The following is a 25,517-nucleotide window of genomic DNA, read 5'->3' as shown; positions in this document are numbered from 1 at the left end:
TGTGGAATAATTGCAAGTGTGCTCAGCAAATTTCTGACCTCTCACGCACATGAATGGAGAGACCTGCACGTGCGTGGCAACTTGCCCCTTGTGGGGTGAAACAGGGATTCAGGATGAAAATGCATTTGTATTTTGGACCACCCCTTAAGAATAGGCCCTATCTATTTAATGCCATAATTAAATCTTTTTTCCCTGAATTAATCATTCCCAACTTCAGCTCCCTCCTTCCCCCTGACAGGCACTTTTGCAGTGACATATGAGTCATATAGGGAAAATAGACATCCTTTTTCTACAGAAATCTTAGAAGGATTCATCTAGTCAGTTTTTAATCATTTTATGTCATAGACCTAATGGAAAAGAGAAGAAATAGCTGGGTAGAAGGCAAAACTGAGCAATTGTAAGTACGCAGTGCTATATACCATATATACCCAAGTATAAGCCGAGTTTTTCAGCAAATGTTTTGTGCTGAAAAAGCCCTCTTCGGCTTATACTCGGGTATATGCTCGAGTATATAGAAATTCCGGTGGTGGATAATGGTGGGGGGAGAGGGGGTTGCGGAGGAGAGGGGCACACGCAGTAGCCGGCTGCTGCAGCTACCACATGTGCCCGCTGCTAAAGGGAAATGAATATGCCCTCTTCTCCACTCCCATGCACGTGGAGAAGAATATTCATTCTCTTTAGTAGCGGGCACAGAGGAGCGTTGAGCCCAGGCTCCTGCTGACTGTGCCCGCTACTAAAGAGAATGCATATTCGCTCCTCTCCACGCACATAGTCCCGGCGTGGAGAGGAGTGAATATGTCAGCAGCTCACATCAGCATCTGACAGCGCATGGAAGTGATGCCATGCGCTGCTGAGATACGGACATGAGCTGCTGCAGCAGAAAAGGATGCAGCGCTGGAGCAGAGGTGATGAAGGAAGGTGAAAGTGTCAGGCAGCAGCTGCGAAGGCAAATAGAGTCATGGCATGCATCAGAAGAGGAATAGGGGCATATGATGAGAACATTGTTCTTCCTCTGTATAAAGCACTGGTAAGGCCGCACTTAGAATATTGTGCACAGTTCTGGGCTCCGGTGCTCAGGAAAGACTTATTGGGGCTAGAGAGGGTACAAAGGAGGGCGACTAAGGTAATAAAGGGAATGGAGGGACTAGAATACCCAGAGAGGTTGTCAAAATTAGGCCTATTTACGTTGGAAAAGAGAAGGCTTAGGGGAGACCTCATAAACATGTATAAATACATCAGGGGGCAGTACAGAGATCTCTCCCATGACCTGTTTATACCAAGGATGGTGACAAAGACGAGCGGGCACACTATGCGTCTGGAGGAAAGGAGGTTCCTGCACCGGCATAGAATAGGATTCTTTACGGTCAGAGCCGTGAGACTCTGGAACTCTCTGGGAGAGGAAGTGGTGATGTCCAACTCACTTAAAGAGTTCAAGAGAGGCCTGGACGCCTTTCTTGAGAACAATAAAATTACATCTTATGCTTAGATTAAATCCCTGGATTAATTAACTGACTGCCAGATTGGTGTCGGGAAGTGAATTTTTCCTCAATGATGTAAATTGGCCTATACCGCATGGTTTTTTGTTGCCTTCCCCTGGATCAACGCTGCGGAATAGCTGCAGTGCACAAGAAATAGGCTGAACTGGATGGACGCTTGTCTTTTTTCGGCCTTATAAACTATGTAACTATGTAATATAAGTGTTTTATTTTTTATGTGTGCAGTGATGGGGGCCATACATACCAGGATTGGGGGATGAGGAGGCCTGCCATGCATACCAGGATTGGAGATGGGGGTGCCATGCATACCAGGATTGGGGATAAGGTTGCCATGCAATACCAGGATTGGGATGAGGGGGCCATAAATACCAGGATTGGGGGATGAGGGGGCCATAAATACCAGGATTGGGGATGAGGTGGCCATGCATACCAGGATTGGGGATGAGGGAGCAATGCATACCAGGATGGGGAAATTTACCAGTAGCTGCTGCATTTCCCACCTTAGGCTTATGCTCGAGTCAATAAGTTTTCCCAGTTTTTTGTGGTAAAATTAGGTACCTCGGCTTATACTCGGGTCGGCTTATACTCTAGTATATACGGTAATATGATCCATAGAAATAAATGAGTCCCGGCACTCACATATGTTTCAATGCTTCTTTAATGAACATCCAGAGAGGAAAAATGTTTTTCCTGGGTGGATGTTCATTAAAGAAGCATTGAAGCATATGTGAGTGCCGGGACTCATTTATTTCTATGGACTATGGATTTCCACGTGCACCACTATTTTTAACGGAGTGCCAACGTTTCTACTGGAATTTGTGCTATATAATATGATAACTGCAATATATAAAGAGGATAAACATTTTGATGGAGAGCTTCTTAAAATATGCAAATAGCATCTTCAGAGAGGAAGAGAACTTAAACTCTACCACCACATATCGGCTGTAGCAATCCTAAAAGTCAATATCGACCCTTCCAGTCATGCAGGCATGGCTACAGTAAGTGCACACAGCACTGAGCGGTGGCCGTAACTACGCCCTGGCACTTTGACTTACAGCTCTTGGTGTAGTGCATCAGTGCGGAGGCGGTTGTCATCAGTGTCGGGTGTGTTTACAGTGCTGTGAGCAATGACTGTAGCCATGCATGCATGACTGAAAGCCAGCGACTCTTGGGAGTAATAATTCCAGGTGCCGCACTTTCACTACAGTGGCCAGGCACCTACAGTGGAGAAAAAAAGTATTTGATACACTGCCGATTTTGCAAGTTTTCCCACCTACAAAGACTGGAGAGGTCTGTAATTTTTATCTTCGGTACACTTCAACTGTGAGAGACAAAATCTTAAAAAAAAAATCCAGAAAATCACATTGTATGATTTTTACATAATTAAATTGCATTTTATTGCATGAAATAAGTATTTGATCACCTACCAACCAGCAAGAATTCTGGCTCACAGACCTGTTAGTTTTTCTTTAAGAAGCCCTCCTCCTCTGCACTCATACCCTGTATTAATTGCACCTGTTTGAATTTGTTACCTGTATAAAAGACACCTGTCCACACACTCAATCACACTCCAACCTCTGCACCATGACCAAAGAGCTGCCTAAGGACACCAGGGACAAAATTGTAGACCTGCACAAGACTGGGATGGGCTACAGGACAATAGGCAAGCAGCGTGGTAAGAAGGCAACAACTGTTTGCGCAATTATTAGAAAATGGAAGAAACACAAGATGACCGTCAATCTTCCTCAGTCTGGGGCTCCATGCAAGATCTCTCCTCGTGGGGTAAGAATAATTCTGAGAAAGGTCAGGAATCAGCCCAGAACTACAGAGGAGGACCTGATCAATGACCTGAAGAGAGCTGGGACCACAGTCTCAAACATTACCGTTAGTAACACACTACGCTGTCATGAGTTAAAATCCTGCAGTGAACGCAAGGTCCCCCTGCTCGTGCCATCACATTTCCAGGACCATCTGAAGTTCGCCAATGACCATATGGATGATCTAGAGGAGGCATGGGAGAAGGCCATGTGGTCAGATGAGACCAAAATAGAACTCTTTGGTATCAACTCCACACCGCCATGTTTGGAGGAAGAAGAAGGAAGAGTACAACCCCAAGAACACCATCCCAACCGTGAAGCATGGTGGGGGAAATATTATACTTTGGGGGTGCTTTTCTGCAAAGGGAACAGGATGACTACACTGTATTAAAGGGAGGATGGATGGGGCCATGTATCATGAGATTTTGGCCAACAGCCTCCTTCCCTCAGTATGAGCATTGAAGATGGGTCATGGCAGGGTATTCCAGCATGACAATGACCCGAAAAACACACAGCCAGGGCAACAAAGGAGTAGCTCTGTAAGAAGCATTTCAAGGTCCTGGAGTGGCCTAGCCAGTCTCCAGACTTGAAACCAATCTCTCTTTTGGGGGAGCTGAAACTCAATGTTTCCCAGCGATAGTCCCAAAACCTGAAAGATCTGGAGAAGATCTGTATGGAGGAGTGGGTCAAAATCCCTGCTGCAATATGTGCAAACTTTGGTCAAGAACCACAGGAAATGTCTGACTTTTATGTAATTGCAAACAAAGGTTTCTGTACCAAATATTAAGTTCTGTTTTTCTATTGTATCAAATACTTATTTCATGCAATAAAATGAAAATTAATACTGTAAAAATCATACAATGTGATTTTCTGAATTTTTTTAAGGATTCTATCTCTCACAGGTGAAGTGTAACTGCTATAAAAATTACAGACCTCTCCATTGTTTGTAGGTGGGAAAACTTCCAAAATCGGCAATTTATCAAATACTTATTTTCCCCACTGTACTTAACACTTTTAACCTGCAGATTAGGTGTTGACATATCACTTATGTAGCCTGTGCAGCTCCACAGGGGCCCAAGAGGTAAGGGGGCCCATTTCCGCCTCCAAAGCAGTAAGCAACTTTTGCCACTTAGAGAAAGAGGGGCCCATATACTGTTCTTGCACAGGTTCCCCTTTCTCTCTGTCTGCTACTTCTGCAGAATAACTATCTGCAGGGTAATACCATTATTGGTCATGACAGGTACCCTTTATAGCACCACTCCAGTGGTTTTTTTTCAGCGCTGGAGTGGCGCTTTGAATGTAAGCTCCCTTCCCCCCGATCATATACTCACCCTCCGGCGTCTTCACCGTTTTTCAGAGCTGCTCCGGTCCCGCGTCGCCATCTGTTGACCACAGCTTCTGAGTGGCCGGAAGTCAGAAGCTACATCACATACTCTCAATGAAGGTCTATGAGAGCCAGAATGAGGCCAGAATGAGGCTCTCATAGATTTGTATTGAAAAGTGACCACTGCGAAGCTCCATGAAACACTGGAGCTGTGAGTAGTTCACTTTTCACTGGAGACCAACCGGAGCGACACTGGAAACGAATAAAGGCTGTGGCAGGCGAGTATGAGACAGGGGACTAACATTTAAAGCACCACTCCAGCGGTGCAATAAAAAAAATGCTGGAGTGGTGCTTTAAGTCTGGGGAGAGTAGAGTAATACAACGACATTGAGTCGCACACCGTGTTGCTGTTTCTATTGTTCATCTTGCCCCAGAACTGAATTCACAGCTACACTGCTCAGTACTGCAGGATAAATTCCTCCATGATGCGGCTGCTCCTGCACATGTGCGACTTGGACAGGGTACTCACACATATGAGTTAGTTCTGCTTTCAGGTCTGTAAGGGACATCATAGAAGCTAGTCTCCACACCCTAGCTCAGAGACAACTAATACTAGAGAGCCTGCGAAGGAGAAAACTGATAAAAATGCAGGAAACAAGTTATATAATGACCAGAAATTGTGTAATTTTTCATGTACACATGACAGCTTATTCTCAAAAGTCCCTGAAACTACCGATGCGCTTTGTTTTTTTTGCTGTAGCATTTCTGTCTCAATGTGTAGGACTGTCTCTCTCTGTAAGATGGGGTGAGTCAGATGAGTACAAGCTAATAATCACTCTCAGCCCAAGTCATGGCATTCATTGGCCTCCTACACATCTACACCTAGCAGTGACTTGCTTGGATCAGTAGATAAGGACATCATTCACCATCAGTCGAGTTTCACTGGAAAATCCTGAAGTCATAACATAAATCTCCTCGGCGAGGACAACAACATGACGACAATACGGGAACTGGAATTGCACATTAGGAAACTCCTATACGTTTAATGGGGTGAGCTACAGCTCCGTAGGGCATTTTCATCAATGCGTGCTGCGTGATCCCTTTTTATGTGGTAATGCTGTAATACTACACCCTGAGATGTTTTTGGACTGAAAAAAAAAATAGTTTAATCTGATGCTCTATTAAAGATGAAATCGCCCTGAAAAGAGAAAAATATCTTTAGTATAGTGGCATGATATGGCAGCACGGCACATAAACTGCCTTTAGTGCTGCTGTAAGGACTTAGTTTAAGTCATCAATGAACCTAATAAACCTTTATAATTTCTACTTCAGTGACAATTCCGCTAATGTGATTTAACCTTTTTGGATCTGGTTACCCTGAGAGGGTGAGGAGATGAGCAGCTCTGGGAGGCTGATGACAATCGGCTGAGCAGCTCTGGGAGGCTGATGACAATCGGCTGAGCAGCTCTGGGAGGCTGATGACAATCGGCTGAGCAGCCATCAATATGCAATAGCTTAAGCGGCGCTGGATATTTACAGCGGATTTAGTTGTATTTGTTTTTGGATTTCAGGTTCCTGTTCCTATTTGGATTCTGGACTCTATGCTGCTGCGGAAGGATTTGTACTGGGAACAGTGGGGATTATGAAATGTGCACCACTGCCACCTAGTGGCCTCTGTATCAAATTACATCATATTATTAGTTTTAGGAACTATAAAGACATTATTCTAATGGGCAAAAATAGTTTTTCAGAGACACTAACCATGCCTTCCCAATGTTTTGACAGGGCTCCTAAGGCCAATTATGGCAGGCAATAAAAAGCAAAAATTACTGTCCCTAAAAAGGAGTTAGGCACTATATGGTGCAGATATTTGAGTACAGTATGGCGGTGTTATTTTGCTATATACATTTCTATTTTTCCAGCCTGATTTTTTTTCCTGAGCTGTTGTATATTCACGTCTTTAAAACAAAAAGAAAAAAAATGGATGTAGCATTGAGGTCAATGGTGACCTCTATATATCATTATCATACAAGGGCGTCAGGGCTGACAATTTGGAATTTATATATTATACAGTATATAATGAAACCTTAATCTAAGTGGAGACTTTATGCACTAAGCCCAGTCTGTCATCTACATTAACTGTGCAGGTGTTCCCTGTTATCATCCATTTTAGGCTGATTTAGGTAATAATGATAATAATTTTTATTTATATAGCACCAACATAGTCCACAGCACTTTACAATTAAAGACTACTGACAAGACGTCCAGAAAATCCCATGGTCTGTTAATCTTTCATATCTCTGACAGTGAGATAATGGAGCCCAGTGGAATAAGAAAGTCACCTTCTATACCCATCACCCACCCACCCATCACCCACCCATCACCCACCCTGTTGTTCACGATCAATTATTGTTTTAGACATTTCAGCACACAGAATACCGCCATGTAGTGCCAGGCTAATACTGATATACAATACAACCATATTGTGTCCAAATAACATACTGTATCGAAATAATTCTTCCTTAAAGAGGACCTATCACTTACCATAAATATGTATATTTTTTTACCTGGGTTAGATGCCGTTGTTCTCCTGAATCTAAGGTTGTTTCTCTTTTGTGCCTCTCCATTACTAAGATATGGCCCTCCATTCTCGGTATATAAATCTACTTTAGTTAGCCAACTGGGCTTGGTCTTCATAAAGGAGTTGAGAATCACACCCACTTGGCTAACAAGACTAGATTTATATATAGAGAACAGGAATGGAGAGACTCAGGAAAGAAAGAAATACAATGCCAGATTCAGGAGGCATTTACCCCAGATAAAATAATGACATATTCATGACGAGTTGCCGGCCATGGGAATTTATCCCTTTATGTGGATAGTATTTGGGAGGGACCCTCGAACTATTTACAGTCAGGATTAAATGCATTTAGGAGGAAAAGTTGCCTGAGATCATTCATTCTGCTCGATGATCATTGATTGAGGCCATTTCCTGTTTAAAATAAAAATAACTAAAGCTCTTAACTGCAGTAACACCGCCACATGAATATTCATGAGATGCGATAAGATCTCTAGAAGCTGTGAATATAATTACTAATCTTATATTCTCACAAGCTCCCAGAGGACAGGGAAAATGGGCCACATTTACTATTGAGTAAACCTCAGTGGGGAAAAAAGTGCCAAATTTTGTTGTAAATTGTTGCATCTAGTTTTATACTGATTTATTTGTGGGTCACAAAAAGTGGTGTGGCCCCACATTGTAGGAATGTGGCTCAAAGTGTATTAGTGATCCTGTTTTCTCATTCAGAGCTCCAAATCGCCAACGTGGACCTAAATAAGATTCTGGGAAAAATTGGAGGAGCATTATGGGAAAATGCAGAATGTCCACTACTAAGCACATGAGGTTTTGAAGGGGCTATGCGGGATTTTAACATTGATGCACATCCGCCCTCTGTTGATTTGGCTATGGGGTGGATGTGCATTACCCGGATGCGGCCACTATAAAGTTGATGGAACTGTGCAGCTCCGCATCTAAGCGCTAGTGAGCACATCCAACACTGGGAATAGCTGGTCAGCGGGGCGCCGATCAGACATTGATGACCTATCCTGCGGATACCGATACAGTTCATAGCTCAGTGTGCCCCTCCGGTAACTACGCTACTGAGTTCCATTCATCTGAACGGGGCTGTTTTGGCAACAAGCCTATGGATGTCCGCAAGTTCTATTCTGATGAATAAGAAAGTCACAGAAGTTTCTTCTATTTTGCCAATTCTACAAATTGCTGGACTGTTTGCTACAATGTATCAGCCCTGGTTATTTTTCCCATAGAATATCGTCTGCAGTTGCAGCCATCTCTCAGCGGTGAAAGTATTAGCACTGTACATGGTCTTCAGCCTCAGGATGTAAATAAGAAAAATAAGAATGTTCTTATTAATGAACCACAAGCAGAGATCCTGGAAATGCTGAACATGTTAGAAAACAGAGACCCTGATTCATCTTTTATTGTCTGGGTGTTCACTGTTTTTTTTTTTTTCTGCACCAAATTCCTCTTGGGGTGAATTTCCTCTTGGTTCATGAATTTTGTGCAAAGAAAAAAAAGTCTCTTAATATTGTTTGTAATGTGTTTTTTTTTTTTTTTTTTTTTAAGTGCAAAAAAAAATCTCCTGTTTAGCAAAACAGTGTAAAACTTTCCCAAAAAAATTCTGGCGAACAAAAATTCACTCCATGAGAGAAGAGACTGGAGTACATCATGGGTGGCAAATTGATGAATTGGGCAAAAACCTTTGGAAATCACAAATTCCACTCACAATAAAGAACATAAAGTAGCTTTTCAGAAAGGCGTACATTAAAAGAATTAGGCGTAAATGTAAACCGCAAAAACTAAACAAAAGAATACAATAATGAATGAGGTCCAATGTACATTAGAAAGCTGCAGACCATTTTATTATACAATTATAAAGCCTTATTTACATTAAACTGAAGGACCCCTTTAAATCTTGATGAAAGCACGGGATAAGGGGGCCTCCATACAAATCCATCCCCTTACAGACATCGGGGCACAAACCAGTCACATTCCAGCTGGTTTACAGTTCCTTGTCCATATCCATTTTAATAACTGAAGACCTTTCATTTTCATCCACGCGGTCGGATGTGTAATTATATATATATATATATATATATATATATATATATATATATATATATATATATATAATAATGCCGGCAGATCCTGGGCATGATGAATATCAGCTTGTCTTCGGTTTAGACTGACTCGTACAATGACTGGAATGGCATCTTCCTATATTTGGCAGTACTCCCATTTTTTTATTGGCACTGGTACCAAATTGTAAGATGTGGTGGTCCGTCAGCAACTATGTGAGAGGTAAACATGACACAGCTAATGACTTCTCGAAACAGCGCCACTCTTGTCCATTGGCGGTATCTGGTATTGCAGTTCTTCACAAGAGTGGCACGGTCTCTAGAAGAGAGTAGCGAAGTTTTTCTAACCTCATACAATCCCTCTCATGATCCACTATTGATCGTTGCCTACATTTCCTCTTGTTTGTCTGCCAGGTCCCCTTTAGATTTCGGCTGTGTCCACCACTCGGCATAAATCCCTTCTTCATAATCCCCTTCTCCTTCAAATTCCGCATCAGACGGGGGCGGTTCTACGTCTTGCAATGTTCCAATTTCAACCTGCAAATAAAGATGGAGAAACACAATAATGCAGCAATACGGCCTGCCTATTTTGTGGCCAAATTGGCATTTGCCCCCAGCCCTTGTTTCTCGAGGGCAGGAACCGTGGGCACAAACTAAAACTGCCAAGTCTTACTACGCGTTGCATGGTGGTGTGTAGGAACTGCATTATCTAGGCTATATATTGCACTATATGACGGTAATTTTTGTTGTGGATCACTGAAATGGGATCACATTTACGACATATAAGTGGTAGAGGTTTTGTTGTTGCTGGCGAAGAATGGGGTGTCATGTCATTACTTAGTGGGGTCATTTTCCTGGGTAGTTATGGCACTTGTTTCTATTGTTGAGCAGCTGCCTTAGATCACCAAGCACAATGCCGATGGAGTGGTGTGAAGCTGCCGCCACTGGACTCAGGGGCAGTGGAAATGTGTTCTGTGGAGTGGAGAATCACTTCTCTATCTGGTCGTTGGCGTAAGGATGTGGAATAGGATATCATAAAAGCTCTTGTAGGTGTAATGTGTACGTTTCCTAATGCATATGTCCATATAGTGTATATAATGTAAGGTGGGCTGAGTTATCTAACCCCAGCCGTGTTCTGCAGGGCACTGCAGTGTTTAATGAACGTGCTCCTGACTACTGCGCTCTGCTAAGGGTTAATAATGTCATGTTGTTCTATCCCCATCCCATGCATGGTCTCCCTCCTGCCTGCCCAGAACAGCAGGATCCCTCCCCTCCTATGTCTGCTTTATAAAGGGCAAACCCTGCATTTACCCCTCCTCTTCCCAGCTTTCCTGCTTCCCGATGTCTGTTTGACCCATCCTGCCTCCATTTTTTTGTTACTTTTTCTTGATTTGTGAAGTATTCATCGTTAATGTCTTATGCTCCTAGTCTTGGCCGCGGTCCATTTACAATCTGATGTGATTATTGGTACATCGGCCGATTTGCCTCCCGCAGACTCCAGCTGTCGGCATGGCGCTTCGTACCGCTTTTCTTTTGGTTGCACTAGCCATTTGTGCCTTAACTTTTTTAAAAAAAAAATAATACTCAAAAATATCCTAAAATGGTTTAAGCTGTGAATGACCTCGATCCGTTAAAAGAATGTATTAATAACTTGTGGTGTGGTCTATCTAGTCCTTGCATAGGGTTTATGATAAGTTGTATCAAAGCACCACTCCAGTGTTTTTTTAATGTCACCCGTGGAGTGGTATTACTGTACTAATGTCTGTTCCCTGCTTGTAGTAAAATACTGACCAGCCACCATCTTTGGCTCTTCCCAGCACTGCTACGGTCTTGATCCACCATCTTATGACCACATCTCCTGACTGACCGGAAGTCAGAGATAACGGTCACAAGCTCTCAATATACAGTATTTTTTTGATTATAAAATGTACTTTCCCAATGGGGGTGCATCTTGTAATCTGGGTGTAGTTTACAGGGGGGAATGCGGCTTCGGTGGAGCAAGGTTCCAAGAGGCAGGGTCGCTGCTGCTGCTCCCGAGATTTCAATCTGCGCATGCGCCACCTCTGACGGCCATTTTGCCGAAGTACACCGCAGTGAAAAAGATGGGAAGTACCGGGACTCCTGACATTTTGTAAAAGCCCGGGTCACACCTCGCACCGCTGAACACTCCCTCCTCCCAGCTTGGGGCCCGCAGCATCGCTCCCTTCTGCTCCCACCAGCTTCCTGCAGCAGCGACCCAGCCTCCTGGGACCCCGTACCCCCTGTAAGCTACCGTAAAAGCGGACTATAAGATGCACCACCATTTTATTAAAAAAAAGTTTTTCTATTTTCCTCCCCAAAATTTGGAGTGCGTTTTATGGTCCGGTGTGTTTTATAATCAGCAAAATATGGTAAGTCTAGAAGACCCTCATTCTGGCTCCCATAGACTTACATTGAGTTTTGACTTCCGGTCTCTCCCAGCAAATACTGGAGCGATCCGGCAGCTCACAACCTGCATTAAACAATCGGAGTGGCGCCGATAACAGATGAAGATGGCGGCTGGTGAGTATAATACTACGGGCCACCACTCCAGTGGTGGGTGAAAAGAAATAAAAACACCGGAGTGCTGCCTTAATACCGTTTGGTTCTGGTACTAGAGGAGGAGGCTTTTCCCATATCTGCCCATGACTCATCATCATAAATACCAGTTACTATGGCAACCAATGGCTTACTTCTAGATCACAACAATAAGGAGCGATCAAAGTCCTGTTCATGGAGGCAACTACAGTATCTCCTCAGATACCGGAAGACTTGGGCCCAACAGAATATTATCTGCCATCTGTAGATATTTTACCTGTCAGGAGTTCAACGCCTTCATATATGTGTGTCTGCCTATTGTTCTATCCTCTAAAAATACTGTGTATGTTTTGTTTTATATATACAGTCATGGGCGAAAGTATTGGCACCCTTGAAACTCTACAAGAAAATCAAGCATTTCTCCTTGCAAATTATTGCAATTACACATGTTTTGTTACACACATCTTTATTTCCTTTGTGTGTATTGGAACAACACAAAAAAGAACTGAGAAAAAAAGGCAAATTGGACAGAATTTCACACAAAACCCCAAAAATGGGTCGGACAACATTGTTAGCACCCTCAACTTAATATTTGGTTGCACACCCTTTGGAATAAATAACTGCAATCAGTCGCTTCCTATAACCATCAACAAGCTTCTTACTCCTCTCAGCTGGATTTGGGACCACTCTTCTTTTGCAAACTGCTCCAGGTCTCTCATATTTGAAGGGTGCCTTCTACCAACTGCAATTTAACCCCTTAATGACCGGAGCATTTTCCATGTTGGGTTTACGTTTTTTGCTCCCCTTCTTCCCAGAGCCATAACTTTTTTATTTTTCGGTCAATATGTTGTACTTTTGAACGACATTACTGGTTTTACCATATCGTGTACTGGAAAATGGGAAAAAAATTCCAAGTGCGGTGAAATTGCAAAAAAGTACAATTCCACAGTTGTGTTTTTTTTTTTTTTTTTTACCACATTCACAGAATGCTAAAACTGACTTGCCATTATTATTCTCCAGGTCATTACGAGTTCGTAGACACCAAACATGCATAGGTTCTTTTTTATTTAAGTGGTGAAAAAAAAAATCCAAAGTTTGTTAAAAACAATAAAATGGCGCCATTTTCCTAGACCCGTAGCGTCTCCATTTTTCATGATCTGGAGCTGGGTGAAGGCTTATTTGCTGCACGCTGAGCTAACATTTTTATGGATACCATTTTGGGGTAGATAAAATGTTTTGATCGCCCGTTATTGCATTTTATTGCAATGTTGCAGCGACCAAAAAAACGTAATTCTGACGTTTAGAATTTTTTCTCGTTACGCCGTTTACCGATCTGATTAATTATTTTTTTATCTTGATAGATCGGGCGATTCTGAATTTGGCAATACCAAATATGTGTTTTTTTTTGTTTTTTTTTACTGTTTTATTTTGAATGGGGCGAAAGGGGGGTGATTTAAACTTTTATATATACATATATATTTTTTATATATTTTTAAAAACATTTTTTTTACACTTTTTGCATGCTTCAATAGTCTGTGTAATTATCTGATCCCCTCTGCTGCACACAGGCAATGAGCAGATCACCTGTGTGTAGCAGATTTGCTCACTTGCTATGAGCGCCGACCGCTGGGTGGCGCTCATAGCAATCTGGCAGTGACAACCACATGGGTCTCCTGCAGAACCCAGGTTGTCATGCCGATGGGCAGGGCCTATGACGCACTTCCCGGAAGCGCGAGTTGATTGCCACTGTCACAGATTGACAGCGGAATTTAAGAGTTAACAGCTGTGGGTGGATCGCAATTCCACCCGTGGCTGTTGCAGGCACATGTCAGCTGTATAGATCAGTTGTCATGTGCTCGAGAGAGGTGCAGGCCCCAGTGCTGAGGGGGCTTTACGTGGGGCGTACTATTACGCCCCATGTCAGAAAGGGGTTAAATATATGTCCACAGGTGTTCAATGGGATTTGGATCCGGACTCATTGCTGGCCACTTCAGAACTCTCCAGCGCTTTGTTTCCATCCATTTCTGGATGCTTCTTGAAGTATGTCTGGGGTTGTTGTCCAGCTGGAAGACCCATGACTTAGGACACAAACCCAGCTTTCTGACACTGGACACTACATGGCAACCCAAAATCCGTTGTTAATCTTCAGATTTCATGATGTCTTGCACACAGTCAAGGCACCCAGTACCAGAGGCAGCAAAACAACCCCAAAATATCTTTGAACCCCCACCATATTTGACTGTAGGTATTGTGTTCTTTTTTTGTAGGTCTCATTCTGTTTTCAGTAAACAGTAGAATGATGTGCTTTATCAAAAAGCTCTATCTTGGTCTCATCTGTCCACAAAACGCTTTCCTAGAAGGATTTTGACATACTCACATACATTTTGGCAAACTGCAGTCTAGCTTTTTTATGTCTGTGTCAGCAGTGGGGTCCTCCTGGGTCTCCTGCCATAGCCTTTGATTTCATTCAAATGTCGACGGATAGTTTGCGCCGACACTGATGGGCTCTAAGCCTACAGGACAGCTTGAATTTCTTTGGAACTCGATTGGGGCTGCTTATCCACCATCTGGACTATCCTGTGGTGCAACTTTTCATTACTTTTTCTCTGCTGGCTACGTCCAGGGAGATTAGATGCAGTGCTATGGGTTGTAAACTTCTTGATTGTGGACAAAGGAACGTCAAGATCTCTGGAGGTGGACAATTTTAGTTCTCAAGTCCTTAGACAGTTCTCTTCTCCTCTTTCTGTTCTCCATGCTTAGTGTGACACACACAGACACACAATGCAAAGATTCAGTCAACTTCTCTTTTTATCTGGTTTCAGATGTGACCTGTTACTTGCCACAGGTGAGTTTGAACGAGCACCACATGCTTGAAACAACTTTTAAAAGGTGCCAATAATTTTGTCCTGCCCATTTTTGGGTTTTTGTGTGAAATGATGGTCCAATTTGCCATTTTTTCTTAGTTTTTTTTTGTGTTGTTCCAACACACACAATGAAAATAAACGTGTGTAACAAAATATGTGCAATTGCAATAATTTTCTGGTAGAAATAATTCACTTTCTGGAACAAGTTCATGGGTGCCAACACTTTCAGCCATGACTGTACATATATATATATGTATATATATATATATATATATATATATATATGTATATATATATATATATACACTGTGTTCCAAATTATTATGCAAATAATATTTTCTCATATTTTCCCAAATTACCTATGTGAATTGCAGTCATTGTCATTTTCCAGTCAAATAACTATTAGAGTACAATTGAAAGGTTTTTGTACAAACTGCCTATGATAACAGTATATTTTTTTAAAAGATAAAACACTCAAACTGCACTCAAAATGCATGTTCCAAATTATTATGCACAGCAGAGTTTTCAACCTTTTCATTTTAATAAAGAACAAAAAAATGGTCATTTTTGAAATTATAAGCATTAGCAGGTTATTACAAACTGAAATCAAACAGTTTTCAACTCAAAACTTTATTCTAGGTGATGTTACATTTGCACATAGGACCCCTTGTTCGAAAGGAGCTTCTGAACTCTCTCGTCCATTGAATTTGTCAGGTTTTGGATGGTTTCTGCTTCAATTGTTTTGCATGAGGACAGAATACCCTCCCAGAGCTGTTGCTTAGATGTGAACTGCCTCCCACCATCATAGACACTCCTTTTGATGATGCTCCAGTGGTTCTCAATGGGGTTGAGGTCAGGGGAGCATGGGTGCCACACCATAAGTTTGTCCCCTTTTATGCCCAAATCAGCCAGAGATGCAGATGTGTTATGTGCAGCATGAGACGGGGCATTATCATGCATGAAAATGATCTTGCTGCGGAATACACGGTTCTTCTTCTTGAACCATGGAAGGAAGTGCTGTTTGAGAAAATCAACATACATTATGGAGTTCATCTTTACCCCTTCAGGGATCCTAAAAGGGCCGACAATCTCTCTCCCCATGATTCCAGCCCAAAACACTACTCCACCTCCTCCTTGTTAGCGCCGTAGCCGTGTTTGCATGGGGTGTCCATCAACCAGCCATCCTCCACTCCATCCATCTGGACCATCGAGATCATTTCATGCATGATAATGCCCCGTCTCATGCTGCACATAACACATCTGCATCTCTGGCTGCTATGGGCATAAAAGGGGACAAACTTATGGTGTGGCCCCCATGCTCCCCTGACCTCAACCCCATTGAGAACCTCTGGAGCATCATCAAAAGGAGTGTCTATGATGGCGGGAGGCAGTTCACATCTAAGCAACAGCTCTGGGAGGGTATTCTGTCCTCATGCAAAACAATTGAAGCAGAAACCATCCAAAACCTGACAAATTCAATGGACGAGAGAGTTCAGAAGCTCCTTTCGAACAAGGGGTCCTATGTGCAAATGTAACATCACCTAGAATAAAGTTTTGAGTTGAAAACTGTTTGATTTCAGTTTGTAATAACCTGCTAATGCTTATAATTTCAAAAATGACCATTTTTTTGTTCTTTATTAAAATGAAAAGGTTGAAAACTCTGCTGTGCATAATAATTTGGAACATGCATTTTGAGTGCAGTTTGAGTGTTTTATCTTTTAAAAAAATATACTGTTATCATAGGCAGTTTGTACAAAAACCTTTCAATTGTACTCTAATAGTTATTTGACTGGAAAATTACAATGACTGCAATTCATATAGGTAATTTGGGAAAATCTGAGAAAATATTATTTGCATAATAATTTGGAACACTGTGTGTGTGTGTGTGTGTGTGTGTGTGTGTGTGTGTGTGTGTGTGTGTGTGTGTGTGTGTGTGTGTGTGTGTGTGTGTGTGTGTGTGTGTATATAATATATATATATTTATATATATATACTACAGGGCTCAAAGTTATAGGGATTCTATGCAAAACCTTTTAGGGCATATTCTCACATGCAAAACAGTTGTATTTTTATTCTACATAATAGCAATGCGTCCTGATAATTGTATGTTTTTTCCTGCTTTTTGATACATTTTTGGTGTAAATTTTAATGCGTTTTATTTATCTTTTTTAGTGTAGAAATGCTGGGATTCTGCTCTTAAAAACACAACTGTGTTTTTTACATGCATTTTCTCAGGCTCCCCATGAAAACAGAGAAAAAATACTGTCTTAAAATGCACAGTGGACACAAATTTTTATGAAATCATATCCACTTTGCCTGAACTGTTAATCGCAGATTTTCTGCATAAGGCCACAGCCCCACTATCAGTATTCGGTCAGTATTTTTTCTCAGGAGTGGGAGCCAAAGCCAGGAGTGGGTGATAAATGCAGAATTGGTGCCTTGTTCCTATTATACCTTTTCTCTGATTGTTCCTCACCTGGTTTTGGCTCCCACTCCTGAGAAAAAATACTGACCGAATACTGACCAAATACTGATAGTGGGGTCGTGGTCTCAATGGGAGTCTCAGCACCTGCACTCCGAGCAATGAAAACTTCTGACAAGAGAAACGCAATAAACATTTCAGGCCTCCTCAGTCCGTGCACATTATTTTATGGCTACTAAGCTGTTACGTAGTACAGTAACCTTCTTCGGTATCAGGATACCCATTGGGACTGCAACATCTGTAAGGTAAGGTTAATTCATTTTTACCTCATCGTCATCTCGGTGGAGGAAATCTCGGGCAAACTGTAACAGCTCCTTGTGCCTGGTGGTCTGGTTATGATACCTCAGAGCTTCCTGGAAGGAGACATTGCCCCCATAGGAGAAAAGAAAGTCAGATGGGCTTATATACAGTACCCACTAACCAGTATAGAGTACGTCCCCATAATAACATCCTAAGTGCCCCCTTAAAGGGGTTATCCATGACTATTTTTTTCTATGGGTATAAGTACTAACAGGCAGATAGTTGTGCCCGGAGCCGACCTCTGCTGGCACAGAGCAGTCACAGACCAATCCTGCTTGGGATTCTGCGGCTTCTGCTGATGTCGACAGAGCAGGGGCTTCTCTTTACTTCACTGTGTAGAAAGGGCGTGACTGCTGATGTCATGCTGTCTGAAAGTCGGCTCCCCGCTGCCTAACTGCAGGGAGCCGGCTGTCAACAAAGCAGTCCAGAAGAGGAAAAGCTGCTCTGTTGATGCAGAGCAGCTGAATCTCCGGCAGGAGCGGTCTTTTTTTGCCCCCCGAAAAAAAAAATAGCTCCTTAAAGTACTTCTCATAAATGACAGCAGCAGCATGTAAAATATTTACTGAAAAGTGCTACAAAACTCTTTATCTTTATACATTTATACAGAGATCCAGATTCCTTTGCTTCCCATCACAGCATTTCTCCAACACTAGTTGCAACGCCCATTGAAAAATTGTACATATATTTGCAACTAGCTCCCTCTAGTGGTAGCTGTGTTTACAAGAAGCTCCGAGACCATAGAAAAGCAGGCAAGTATGCTCAAAGACTGTCAAGAGTTGGATATCAATTACTAACACCATAAGAACCGGGAGATTTTTTTTTTTTTTACGCTGTCATTTTTCCAAGTGCCAAAACTCTTTTTTTTTTTTTTGGCGACATAACTATATAACGGCTTTTCTTTTGTACTATACTGCAATACTTTTCTATGGCAGTATAGTTACAAAAAATTTCAGTCCGCTATGAACGCCAGATAATCTTCATAGGAGCACCATCATTACAGGCATGGGGGTCTTCAGCAGATACCCGGCTGCTATAGAAACCCATTGGAACCCCGCGGTCGTTTTGCAGGGAAGCCAATGGGTGCATAGTAAATACCTTGCTCTATAAATGCAGATGTCAAAGATTGACAGAGGCATTTAACAGGTTGATAGCAGTAGGCAGAGCTTTGCTCCATCTGGGCCTGTTAGAAGCAGATGATGGCTTAATAACACAGTCTCCATCTGTCAGGAATGATGCAGGATTATCTCTTCAGCCCACTTCATACACCAGCTTCCTACAATCACCGTACATTTTACAGCATTCATCGCTAAAGGGTTAAAGGGAATAGGTACCCAAAAATTAATATACTCTACGTAGAAAGCTGTGATGTCCCAGTCCCGTGAACTGTTTACTTCTGGGCAGACCCCTACCAATCGATACTGATGACTTATCCTAAGTCGCGGAAAACCCCTTTAAAGAGGGCCAGGTCAAAGTGGTCATTTTTTTTCTCTTATTTTATTCTCGCGATTCCCCTGAATATTTAGGTTTTTGTTTTTCTAAAATCCACCATACGGTTCAAAGGATATGATGGGCATTTTAATTTAGTACTAATATTCATGGTCTTTATCAAAGGGACATTGCTCACAAGATAATTATGCAGAGCAGTCTAAAAAGAAGCCCCCTGAAAAATCTTGTTATCCACGCCCCCTTGGTAAAGACCATAATAGTACCGTAATCACTAAATAAAAAGTCTCAAATCTCTGGAAATGTATGGCTGATTTAAAAAAACACCCCAACAAAACAAAAACTGAATACTGAGAGAAGCAGTGGGAATAAAAGAAGAGTAAAAACGGCCCACTTTTGACCTAGTGAGAAATCCTCTTCAAGGGTACATATAGGGGACCTTCAAGAAGGCTAAGATTAGTTTTATCGTTTAACATTACCTCTCTAGGGTTGAAATCTGGGACCTCAAGGTCCCACTTCTCCTTGTAAAACTTGTAGTAAGCCAGATTTTGTTGCATCACCGTATCCGCTGGGTCAAAAAGCATATAGCTGGACACACACTGAACCGCGTTCTTCACATCATTCACTGGATCAGAAATGTTAGTTTGATTTTTATTTTTTTTTATTATAATATATTTTATATTGATATATATGATTCATATCCAATACAGTTGTGATATGAAAAACAGAGACTTACGTTTGTAATATGCAAATTGCAGATAATGATACATGGTCGCAACAAACTTATGAACAAAATAGCCCCCGACGTTAGGGGTCAGGTTAGACTCGCAATCCACCTTACACTCTAGGACATCGGCAAGATGATCTGAAAGGAGAGAAATATAGAAGAGTATGTATACACAGACAAATGATTGTCTGCAAGCTAGCACTGGCCCACCGGTGAGCAGGTAAATTTCCCGGTGGGCCCCTGTGCAAGAGTTGGATCTCTATATATGATCAGTAGTTGACCACTATATAGATATATCAGCTCCTGTTGAAAAGTATGTTTTGCCCTAGAATTTTAGAGTGAAACATACAATCTGCGATAACGAAGCCGGCCGGTCTCTGATTGATACGGCCTTTGGATCGGTCAGCATGAATCAACTGACAGCTTCCCTTGAAAAAAAGAATTTCACACCTCCATCACTTACAATTTAAAAAATATATTGGCATTCTCTTACCTGCAACAGCTGGGTAGAAGTCTTTGAACTCCCTCATCTCATAGACACCCTCACAGCCGGTGAGACAGCTGTTGTACGCCTTGTAGTACAAGGGCAAGGCCTGCTCCATGTCCTCAATACTGCTCCGGAAGTCTCCAGCATTGTAGGACTTTACTGCCTTGACAAACACTCCCTATGGAGAGTGAGAGCTTCTATTAGAAATAAGTACACCATAAGAGACAATTTTCGAAATAGGTGGAGATTTAAAGAAGTAGACAACTTCGGGGCAAACTTTTTTTTCCCCCACGATATGTATCTTGGGAACGTATTTTTGATGAGTTTGAAGAACCTCTTACCTCATACGGCTGAGCCTCCAAATCTATAAGAAACTCATCAACCTCCAGCAGGGTCTTGTAGTAATTCATGTATCTCAGCGTCATTTCATGTGTGGGATTCTTCTGTAGGAAGGTGTGGGCAGCGGATACTGCTTTTTCCAGTTCATTAATCTAGGAGAAATGTTATGAATGAGATACGTTATTATGAGGGTCCTAAATAGCAAGTTGGGGAATGGATGGGCAACTTTCCTTGTTACACATGGTCTTAATTTCTATAAAACGTTCACTGCTTTTATACTATCATGACAGAATTGACCCATGACCCTTATGAGTATTTAGGACAAAAAAATGTCCCATATAATTGGCAATTTTTGAAGGGTAAAGTGCTGGGTCTTCTGGTGACCCTGTCAGCCACCAGCAGGCACCTATGCACCGGACCCACCTGGTGTGTCCTCGGCTCTCCCTTCATGTCTGTCAGCCATATGTGCAGTGTGTTGCCCCCATGTTCCCGCCCCTGACCCTTCTTGTAAGGGGACAGCTCTTCTGCTTTGAGGCAGGAGGAATTTTCAGTCAAAAGTTAAAGTCAAAGTTTACTGATTGTTTTATGTACTTACACCAATTTTTTGTAATTGGTCTTGGCTGCCATTTTTGGCAAAGTGACAACAGGAAGTGTTGCCATACTGATTGTCACCTTTCAATATGCTTCACTGACCAAGCGGACTAAATAGTTTTGCCACCAAGTGAGCAACCAATATGGCCGCTCTTCCTGTTATGTTGTGGCGGCCATTTTTACACAACAGAAATATAACACTATGGCTGAAGTTAAAAACAAAAAATCTTCTATTAGGTACATTAACTTTATTAAAATGTTGTTTTCACTCTTTTCTTTCCTCAATACAAAGCTTAAAGAGGACACTGCCCTGAAGGAATGGTCATTACTCGATGGACAGGGGCCCAGATAAATAGTGATAGGAGGGATAGGGGGGAGTTATTTTCTGGATGTGAAATACTTTTTCCATCCTGAAAGGGCTGATAACTGGAGACAATAAATTGCATGTTTCAGGTAAGAGTCTCTTTAATCAGTGATATACGGTCCAGATGGATTTCTAAGTGGCGTCTCACAGGTTTAAGCATCTGGGAATCACACAGCTTGTAGGATATGAAGTGTGAAGACCTGAGACAGATTCAGGGCATGTCTGGAGACGTGGCAATCCCCGACCTCAGCTGGGAGATCACGAAAACACAAAATCAGATGTGCTGCTGGCAATGACGAGCACATGCTTCCAAGATCAGACTCGCACATCTGTCGCATTTACCTTCATCCAGACATTTGTTGGATAAAAATGAATTTCATTGAAACAGCCCATCAGGGCATGATTGTGCTTGTAGTTTCACTAGTAATTGCATCATGATCAGGATAACACCTTTGTACAGGCCCTATTAAAATGTTTGGATGTCATAGAAGAAGTGCCATCTGTTTTGTACAGGGCCATAATAGGGCACCGTAGTGGGTCATAGGGTTTCTGGACTTCTATATGCCAGAGTATGAAATTGGGTGGACATGTAGAAACAGTATGACCCATCGCATCTAAATGGGTTACTACAGCATGAACCATTGAATGCTTTTAGGGAAAATAGCTCTTTACATATTGCATCAATACAGAGTGGTTTGGGACGCCACGTGCCACCATACTGCCTCCTAACGCCATAGTCTCAGTCATGAGCCCTGTACGACACTGAAGGCAGAATATGCAATAACATAAAATTACACATTTTAAAATGACCAAATACAATCTTATCGGCAGGCCGCTTATGAGGCTATAGCTGCTGGTTTTAGTAGCCTGAGGTCTAACCGTGCGCACCAAGCTGGAGTAAAATGTCCTGTGTCTGTTGACAATGCAACCATGGCGTTATTCTTGGAATCCATATGACCAGCGGAGATGGGTATGACATTGATGCTACAAAATGTATTCCCTTTCCAACGGCTGTTTGGCATTGAGATGCTTAGTATGGACACATCGCCTACCAACCTCTGCAGAGGAATTTATAGCTGTTTTATTAGGCAGCCAGTGAGGCACGAGAGGCGGTGACACTATAATAGCCTCAGGACCCATACATATGGTTAATTCCGAATCATTGTCGCATGAATCCTAATATGACCTCCATACACTGCTATAGGTCCATACTGTACCTCCATGTGTATGTACGTTTTTAGGGGAGAAAATTGACGCACCATCTGGCGATCTACAGTGCCTTCAGCTCTAATAAACAGACCTATAGGGACCCTGTGTGCTGCCATACAGTGTGGCGCTATGTGGGTGCTACATACTATGCCATCTGCTGTGACCTCAATATCATTGTATGAGACAACCTATAATGGGAAAGCATCGCCTGCTTCCAATGGACCAGTGGCAACTCTGTCATTGTTCCGGGAGTCAGATAATGGAGACCAAACATTTCAGGATTTCTAAATTCGAGACTCCTCACAAAATATTGAGAAGAAGGCTATGCTAAAGGGAACGTGATAGGTCCCCCGTGCCCTCCAAACCACCATCATTTCTCTATTCCTTTATAAACATCTTACCTAACAAGCCCTTTATAGTGTTTGACACATTAACAGATCTTTAGAAAAATTATCTCCGCAGTCCATACAGGAGTGAAGACATGTTGGTGGTTTGGAGGGCATGGGGGACCTGTCAGGTTCCCTTTAAACGTGTTTTTCTTTTTTTTTAGCTGTTCAAAAATTACGAGTTTTTCAAGCATAAACCGATTCAGGAAAAGCTCCTTTTTGGAGCAGTTTTTCTTTTCGTGAAATGTTTTTTAAAGCATTTTGGAAGAGTTTTTTTTTTTCCTGAAGCATTTTTTGAAGCCTTTTGATTGGACAGTGCCTCATTTTGGAGCGGATTATATCAGGATCCGCTTGAAAGAAGTTTTCCGCCATGCGTTTTTCAAAGCCTGTTCAGGAAAACATAATGCTCCAAAACATTCTCCAACAAAGTGGATTTCAATTAGAAATGAATAGGAAGAGTTTTCAAGCATTTTTTAAGTGTTTTTTTGAGAAGGATTTTGGAGTGAATCCGCTCAAAAAAACTCTGTGAACATAGCCTGAAGCAGTCTTGTGCATTCAGCTGGTCCATACTTATATCTTCTTTAACCAAAAATATTTTGAGACTATGACAAACATTACAACTTACACAAGGGTTGTCATCCAGCTCTCTTGTGCTCCTGAATGGCAAACTATGGGGACCTTTGTCTGATTGGATGAAAATCTTTATGCTTAAGACCAATTTTTATGAAAATACTGGTGGTAAATACAAAGTGTGAAGGTATCACTTTCACGTCTCACCTTGAAGTAGGTATAATGCAGGTACTGGTAAGCGTCTCGCCTCTGGAAGGCATTTAGGGTCTCCTTGTCTGGGTATGGCTGCTGGAACACTGGCAGGGTGGCTTTACACTTCCTCAGACACACTGCCCGGGATAGGACCCGTCCAAACAATTGCAGCTCGAGCTTCCAGTCGCCACGTTCCTCTTCTCCCTGCAGTTCCTCCAGGCCAGGAATTTGGGATTCATCAATACAGCTCTGACCGCAGAAGGCTTCACTGTCCTGCAGAAGTCTATGGAGCCTTAGGCTGGCCTCTAGCATACGACTAGCCTCCCTCCAGGACTGCGCTTCATACAGTTCCATGGCTTTGGCATAGGTTGGCTTTAGTGGTTTGATATCCGAACGAGGAAAGCCTCGAAAACTGTACTGTTCATACTGGGAATAACTTGGGGACATCAAAACGAGCAATGTGCATAAGAGGAACAGCAGCATGGCGGCAACAGCAGGATGTGCCAGGGAGGATGGGTGTCCCAGAAAAGTTTAGAAACTACAGGTAAACTTCTCAGAAAAGTTTAGAAGGCAGCCTGGAATGTAGCATCAAGCTTTAGTCAGAGCCGAGCCACAAGATGGGGATGAGAGGAATGAGAAAAGTGGAGGGAGACTCAGCCAGAAGAAGGGAAGACTAGCAGGGGGGCTGTAGGGACTGCTTACTGCCAGCTTGGCGGTGACACTCAGACGAGCTCCTTCCAGGCCATACACAGGGATGCAGATAGTCTGAGCTCCTTGAAGGATAAGACTAGGAAGCATCGGATCTTGTGGATCACACAGTAGTCCTCAGTAAATCTCTAAAAAACTTTACTCCACTCACAGTTTCCACCATCTTCCTAAAACAAATGTAGTAATACAGAGCAATCCACACTGAGTAATGTGATCTGGATGCTTACAGCCCTCCTGGAGGACGAAACTGGAATCCACAGGGTCTTAAAGAGCAAGTCATAATGTGAAAAACAGAGAGCGGAATGAATGAAAAGTAGCTAGGGTACCTTGCCACGTAGCAGAAAAACGCATCGGAAAAATGCATTCTGCAGTGCCAGCACCTCAAGACCCCAGAATAAAATATAGATAAATAGTATTTCTGCATAAGTGACAAAAATCAATGATTGTTACCCACATGCAACAATTTTACATCACCCATTCAGTTAACATGTGGAGCAAGACCCTAGACAAGCAGAATTGCTACCCATAAGTGGACTTCAAACCACATAATAAACCGCGATACGTATTTATAAAACTATATGCACTACCCTCATAGTATTATTATAGGATAGTATGCAACTTCTCCTTGTATGACTAATTACTCCAGCTGGTCTTTCAATATACCGGAAAATATCTAAAGTATACAAGTCCTCGACCAGCAGAGCTCATTCAGAAAAGGGGGTAGCAAACATATTTTTTTACAAATACTAAACAATACAACATGAGAGGACCATTTTATTTTAGGATCTTTGCTTCACATCTCTACATATAGTTGTTGAGAATACCAAGGGATGTTAAGCATCTGTGTTTTTACTTAAAAGGGTATTATCAAGTTTTGAAGTTATCCCATATCCACATCTGACTGCTGAGACCCCCACCGATTCCAACAATTGTGGCTCTGAAGAACCCCTTGTGAGTGGAGTCGTGGTTGATCATGTGCGCAGGCACTCCATTCATTCTTAAT

At 42.2% G+C, this 25,517-nt stretch overlaps 1 protein-coding gene across 1 annotated transcript; it reads right to left on the bottom strand.

Moving 5' to 3' along the window:
• Positions 1-9,054: 9,054 nt before the first annotated feature.
• On the bottom strand, positions 9,055-24,753 carry P3H4 (prolyl 3-hydroxylase family member 4 (inactive)). Its single transcript, XM_073683305.1, has 7 exons — positions 23,822-24,753; positions 20,497-20,646; positions 20,162-20,333; positions 19,678-19,806; positions 19,421-19,566; positions 17,465-17,551; positions 9,055-9,833 (listed from the first exon to the last, which is right to left on the bottom strand). Exons 1-7 carry the CDS (start codon positions 24,287-24,289, stop codon positions 9,684-9,686), a joined length of 1,302 nt encoding a protein of 433 aa, XP_073539406.1. The 5' UTR covers positions 24,290-24,753; the 3' UTR covers positions 9,055-9,683.
• Between the last annotated feature and the right edge of the window lie 764 nt (positions 24,754-25,517).

The sequence above is a fragment of the Phyllobates terribilis genome, unplaced genomic scaffold, assembly GCF_046119375.1.
Source record: "Phyllobates terribilis strain yellow unplaced genomic scaffold, ASM4611937v1 Scaffold_5__5_contigs__length_657084704, whole genome shotgun sequence".
In the NCBI taxonomy this organism is placed as follows: Eukaryota; Metazoa; Chordata; class Amphibia; order Anura; family Dendrobatidae; genus Phyllobates; species Phyllobates terribilis.
Note: the sequence above shows the minus strand (reverse complement) of the source record. Positions and strands in the feature narration are given on the sequence as shown.

Excerpts from the sequence above, each read along its gene's own strand:
- P3H4 (XM_073683305.1), bottom strand. The coding sequence starts at position 24,289 with ATGCTGCTGTTCCTCTTATGCACATTGCTCGTTTTGATGTCCCCAAGT. Across the intron at positions 20,334-20,496 it reads TGGAGGCTCAGCCGTATGAG|GGAGTGTTTGTCAAGGCAGT; the intron begins GTAAGAGGTTCT and ends CACTCTCCATAG. Across the intron at positions 9,834-17,464 it reads TCCACCGAGATGACGATGAG|GTTGAAATTGGAACATTGCA; the intron begins GTAAAAATGAAT and ends CTTTATTTGCAG.